The sequence below is a fragment of the Papio anubis genome, chromosome 2 (assembly GCF_008728515.1).
Source record: "Papio anubis isolate 15944 chromosome 2, Panubis1.0, whole genome shotgun sequence".
Lineage (NCBI taxonomy): Eukaryota > Metazoa > Chordata > Mammalia > Primates > Cercopithecidae > Papio > Papio anubis.
This window is the reverse complement of record NC_044977.1, coordinates 35,237,452-35,243,878: the sequence shown is the minus strand read 5'-3', so window position 1 is coordinate 35,243,878 and position 6,427 is coordinate 35,237,452. Positions and strand designations below refer to the sequence as shown.

Here is a 6,427-nt window from a genome sequence, read left to right as displayed (position 1 = left end):
CCTGAAATTATGTTAAAATGTACTAAGCACTTATTGAGCTCAGCAATCCTGAAATATGCCTAATAGTAAGCTGCCTAGTTGCCACTTATTAACTAGGTTTATGTCTAGGAGGGACTGTGAAGAATAAGAGCTGTTTAATTAGGGGTACTTGTCATCACTAATGAACAACAAGAAATAGTTTTAAAACTTCTTTGAGATATTCACTTGCAAATGTCACCCGAGTTTCAGAAAAGTACAGTCTCTGGAGTAAATCTCCTATACACTCAGAGAGACTCTGTTGTGCTTTGCATGCGTTATATCATTTAGTCCTCAAAACATGTTGGCAAGGTTTGCATTATTATCTCCATTTTAAAGATGAGAAAATTAGGTGCAAAGAGCTTCAGTAACACACTCAAACTCATTCAACAATAAATAACTAAAAATTGTGCTATACACACTTTAAGAGTCACATGTTCCTCCCCCAAAATTATGAAAGGCCATAGAACAAATTCAAGAAGTAGGCTTCATGACATATCGTTTCTTCTCATCTCAGATGGATTCACTTTAATCTATCATGCCCACATTGTAAAATATCATTTTGATCACCGTCAATATTACACAGACCTGTTTCAATGTGCTCAGGTTTTTCAGTAAAATTAGAAGAAACCACATTTTACCAACAGGTATATGTGCATTAAGAAAAAAAAAAAAAAACTACCATGTGATTTTATATATGGATGCCAATTCTTAAACATTATTTATTATTTCTGAGCTCTAGTGCTTAGAATGTTTAAAATGCAATATATTTATGTGGATTTTTTCCAGGATATTGGAACATACATAAAATATGCTTGTGCATATCTAAGCTTTGTATTTATTTCAGGTTATATGTATACTGAGAAGAATATATAAATAGTGTATGATAGTTACATCTTATTTCATTTTTTGAGGGAAATTAACCTCCATAATTATTAACTATGCATAAAATGTAATGGCAGATATGACTTATATTGTATAGGACTGACTGCAATTCCTCTTTAGAAATAGTTGTTCTTTGCTTTTATAATACTAGGAAAAGAGGAGAAGAGTTCTTAAAGAAATACAAGGATTCCTCAAGCCCCTCTTCCCTAAAACATGCTCTATCATATCTCCTGGATTGACTGGAATATCCTTCTCTGCCCCCACCCCATTACCCTCTCAATGCAGTGGAAAAGTCGGTGGGTAATTGGGTCCAGATTGGAGGTGTTTAAATATTCATGAGGCTGGCAGGGGACTGGGAGGGGGTGACTGTCTAGAATGGGGGTAGGGGCTGGGGGAAGTGATTAGTCACTGAAGGCTAGCGAACAATTCCGAGAAAGAGACGGAGAGAGAGGGAAGAAAAAGACAGACAGACAGATACTCGGGGGGAGGAGAAAAAAGGAGAAGAGAGGGAAGAGAAGAGAGGACAGCGGAGAGAGAGCACCAGAGAGAGAGCGCGTGCTAGAGAGAGCGAGCGAGCATGTGCGATGAGCAATAGCTGTGGACCTTACAGTTGCTGCTAACTGCCCTGGTGTGTGTGAGGGAGAGAGAGGGAGGGAGGGAGAGAGAGCGCGCTAGCGCGAGAGAGCGAGTGAGCAAGCGAGCAGAAAAGAGGTGGAGAGGGGGGGAATAAGAAAGAGAGAGAAGGAAAGGAGAGAAGGCAGGAAGAAGGCAAGGGACGAGACAACCATGCTGTGCTGTATGAGAAGAACCAAACAGGTAGAGCTAAAGATTTTTACTTCTTGCTGTTGTGGAATAACCAGAGTACAGTATTTCCCTGTAAAGGCAAACAATTTTTTTACTGCTTCTGCTCTGGCCATGGTGCTCGCGCTTCCTTAGCATATGGTAACTGATGGTTGCATCCCAGCTTTTATTCTTTTCTGTCTTTCATGCTCCGGTTTTGGAATGCTGCTACTAATTAGGGTGAGGGTAGAAAAAACATGCCTGTTTGGCTAGAAATATTTTTTTTTTTTTTTTTTTTTTTTTGCTTATTAGTGAATGCTCAGCGTTTGAGGTCTCTGGTCTTGAGGGTGTGGACGTAGAAAGGGGTGTGGGGGAGATGATGTGGGCTCTACCTACAAGATGGGGAGGCAATTCTTTATATTATTTGCAAAAAGCAGGGTTGAGGAAATAATATGCAGGACTGAGTATTACCTCTCTGTCATACAATTTTCTCACATGTGCTGCGGAAGATGCCTTATTTCGTACATGCATGAGCTTCGAAGGGGCGCAGGTATTTATGGAAAAACGTGCAGGTCTTATTTGTTTATTTATTTATTTTTCAATGAATGAATGAAACTATGATTTGATAGATTTTTTTTTTTTTTAAGAGAAGCTAAGACAACTGGGGCTGGGGGAGAAATTGGCCATGCAGAAGGGGAAAATCCCCTTCCTTAAGATCAGCAGCCGATTGTGCACCAGCTGGTCGGAGGAGAGGGTGGACCACGCCCCTAGGAGCTCGGATGGGATGGGAAAGACAGCCGGGTGTTACCTGTTGGAAACCAGGTCTTGTCTCTTCTCCCTTTCCCTTGCTTCTTTCCTGGGATTGTCAGTGACCAGAGACAGGCTAACATCCTGGATAATAAGTATGGTGACTCATTTTCATCAGGAAGAGGGACACATCCAAGATTAGGAAGAATCAGAGCCCCTCCTTCCCTCCCCCACTGCCCAGGTTTTACAGCCATTTCAATTGCTCGCTTATTTCTTGAAAGACATTTTAGAAACTTGACTGGGGTGAGAGTGGGAAGGAATGACGAGTGTGGTATTCCGCAGCAACCGACCATGCCATGACAGTCTCCAAAAGAAGCTTTCAAACATTTGTTGGAATGCATTTGAGTGATTTTGGCGAAGGTTAAGGAGAAAAATGGGTGTGGGATATGGGTGAGTGTGTGCGTGTGCTTGACTGGGGTGGGGGTGGGGGTGTGGTGGGAGCAATCTTGGTCAAAGAAGCCCTTTGCAGACTGATTGCCTTAGGGGTGGGGTGCAAGAGATGGAATTTGGGTATAATTTCCAGTGCAGGTATTGGAAATTGGGCAATTTGTAATACTCTCTGAATCCGAAGGGGGTGGAAGAGAGTGGAGAAGAAACAGCCTGCCAGCTTAGCACATTTAGCCAGCGCCCTGGAAGGAAGGGTGGGGAGTGAGGATGAAGGAGAAGGAGCAGGAAGAGGAAGGGAGACTGAAGCAGAATGAGCAGAATGTCAGAGCAATGGGAGTAGAGGTTTGGCATAAATAAATAAATAAAGTAGCAGACATCCTGGATTGTGTGGGGCTATTTGGGGGAAACGTCGGATAGTGGGGGATTGAGTGGGGGGCAGTATTTGCAGCATCTCCTGAAACTGCCCTATGGTTACAGAGATTGATGCTTCCATTGGCTCATTTTATCAAACCAGGGCATTTTCTCTCCGTGTCCTCCTTCATTTTAATATATAAATGTAATAAATACAGGTGTCTGGGTTAAGAACACTGTCAAAGAAAAGTCCTGAGGTTATTTCACTGGTGAGCTGGGGAAATAAAATTTAGGAAGGTAGAGCACTAAGTAAGCCAAAGCTATCCACTTAAAAAGCTTTGATTTTGGAAAGAAAAATATTCAGGTTCAAAATTTGTTCTCACCCTATGTGTACGCATGCGAGTATACATACATCTCCTTTAATAAAGGAAATCATGTATGATTTTTAGAAAAGGAATTAGAGCTAAAGGAATTCCCTTCCCAAAATGAAGACAACTGCCTTCCCTGGGGCTCTATTTCAGCAACAGCCTCAAGCATTTACTCTGATGTGCAAAGTGATGAAGATAAAATTGTGTGTTTAGAGTTGCAGAAATTCTCATGTAAATGCATACAGCATCCACATACTTCATATGCTACAGTTGCATGTGTAAGTGTGGTTTCCACATGCCTCCCTGTGTTTTAGCATCATTTATATTCAAGAGAAAATTAAAGGTATAGAAATTGTCCTGTTTGCTCATGCATTTTATAAATGTGTACTTCTGTGTGAAATGCTCATGTCTCTTATATACCACTGTTGTGTATCATTCACATTAGCCAGTATTTAGGATACCATTCAATCAGACTACAGGAAATGGTGTATTCAGGGCGTGGGCTCACACTACACTCACTGGCATTTATGTAGCATGAGTACTTAAGTCTCACGCAGGTTGCCTGCTTGTGGATGAAACTCTATATCATTTATGACAAAATCCAGTGGTGTCCATCCTTCTGCTGGCAACTATTCATCATCTTAGTACTTAACAGGGAATAAAACAAGGGCAAAAACCTGCAAAGGTCTAAGCTCTGCCACACCCATAAAATCCAGCAGAAACGTGGGAGGGGGCTGAAGGGCTTGCACTTCCTTCCTCTTCCACTTGAGCGGCATAAAGAAGCAACCTTGGATTTCTAAGTTGGAATACATTGCCAGTGGGTGAGAAGAAAGCATAAATGATCTATATTAGCCATTAGTTATCACTATAGATTATTATAGCAGGAAGAAGAGAATAAGAATGGGGTAGAGACGAGAATATGGTAAAGGAGTGGGCAAAGGAGGAATAAAATAAAAGAATCCCTAAGATTGCCTTATGATATTCAAATATCTTGGGGTTTACTTTAAATAGCTTAATTGCCACGTGTATTGCAGATGATTAAAAACTTGGCAAGGTGTGAGCTATGTCTACAAAGCAAGAAAACTATGAGGTGTTTCTTTTGTTGAAAAATAATGACTTTAGTTTGTAATTGAAGTGTAAAGAATTTCATGCAAGCAAGTAGTCCCTCTACTCCCCAGCCCCCCATCCATGCCAACATCTGCTTTTTCCCTTATGCAACAAATAAATCTTATCTCTGAGAGTGTGATCTGTGGTTTAGAATTCCGACCTCTCTGTGCCTTTTCCTTGCAGTGTTGGGAAGGTATGGAAGGATGCTGCCTTGCTGCTTGGTGCAGGCGATTCTTCCTAGTGATAAATCGGATTCCTCCCAAATCTCTCTGAGCCACACCCAGTGTCACCCAGGGACTTAGTGAATTAATTAAACTGAACCATTTTATTTAATATAATTGAAGCTTCTTGTTCTTTTTTTTTTTTTTTTAATAGTGATTTTCACCACAGGTTTCCAAATTTAAACAGAAAAAACATTTGAAGGGCATTTCCTTTCTTTCTCTCTCTCTCTTTCTTTCTTTCTTCTTTTTTTTTTTTTTTGCCAAATTATCTGGACTTGCAGAGAACCTTAGAAAATTCATGGTGAGTCTAGAAAGTGTTCATTTCTGGTGACTCTATAATTCCTTCTAACCCAGGCCAGGGTGCATACACAATGAGCCCTGATCTCTCCTGCTGACAGAGTCTGTGTGACTCTCTTTCCCCACCCCCTCCCCTACCAACCCATGCTGAGGCAACTGGAATAAGAAAATGCAGAGTTAATTTTCTTTCTTGCTGAGCTGGCAAAACTACAGAACCCTCCTTTGATGTTTCACGCTAAAGGGCAGTACTCCTGTTCACTGAGAGGGAGAGTGGTTTGGGGTCTCCTTTGCCTCTGTCAGTGAAATTGCCAGTGTTATGCCTGGGGCTGAATTAATCCACAGACTTCAGACTTTTACCTGGCCCCATGAGGAAGGGTACTGGTGTTCTTTCAGGCAAGAATAGAGCATACATATTAACCAATCATATCGATAAAGTAAGACAAGTCTTCTTCTATTAATAGTTCAAAGAATGCACATAACCAGGTCATCTCAAGAGAAGGTACAGCAGCATTTAACTATTCACTTCCCTATTAGTATTAATAAAGGCATTAGGGCAACCAAGCAGTGGCTGTTGCAAACCAAACAAGTGATTTCATGCAGGAATTCTCCCTTTTGAATTTCTGAAGTTGCTTTTGTACCTTTGTAATAAATCTTCATAACATTTTCAGAAGTGTTGGGAAGAATATTATACTGTTGAGTCCTTAGTGGAAGCCACTTACTGACTGTGATTTGAATGAATCACATCACCTTGGGCTTCAGTTTCCTTCTGTAAAATGAAGAGTAAAAATCAAAAACCAAACACACATGAACACCTTGCTTACCTTAAGGATTTTTGTAGGGCTTAAACATACTTGATGTGAAAACAAAGATCAATATAAGAAATTTTTTTCTCCCCAAGTTTTGCAGTGTGAGGCTTGTCTTAGCGCCCCCAGCTTTGCAGGATGATCCAGTGCCTGCTATGTCTACTTTTCTCTGTTAGAGATGAGTTCCTTCTAGTCTTAGTTGAGCCTTCTTCTTGTGCTGTTGCTCCTCCCCGCGCCGTGTTTTCCCTAGAACCCCACTCCTTCATGCCCTGCTCTCTCTTGAGATTTCATCTTCTCGTGCTGCACTGGCTCCTTTCCTTATAGCTTATGAATATGCTTTTGCCTCATCTATTAAAAGATCCCCTCCTGACTGTATGTCCCCATCTCTATAGTGCTCTCACTCTCC

General features: G+C 41.1%; 1 protein-coding gene across 1 annotated transcript in view; it reads left to right on the top strand.

The window, feature by feature from the left end:
* Positions 1 to 1,300: 1,300 nt before the first annotated feature.
* The window catches only part of GAP43 (growth associated protein 43), a 98,193-nt gene continuing 93,066 nt past the window's right edge, over positions 1,301 to 6,427 (top strand). The window contains exon 1 of the mRNA XM_003893954.2: positions 1,301 to 1,716. Within this exon, the coding sequence (XP_003894003.1) occupies positions 1,687 to 1,716 (30 nt within the window). The 5' untranslated portion in view covers positions 1,301 to 1,686. The remainder of the gene's footprint in view (positions 1,717 to 6,427) is intronic.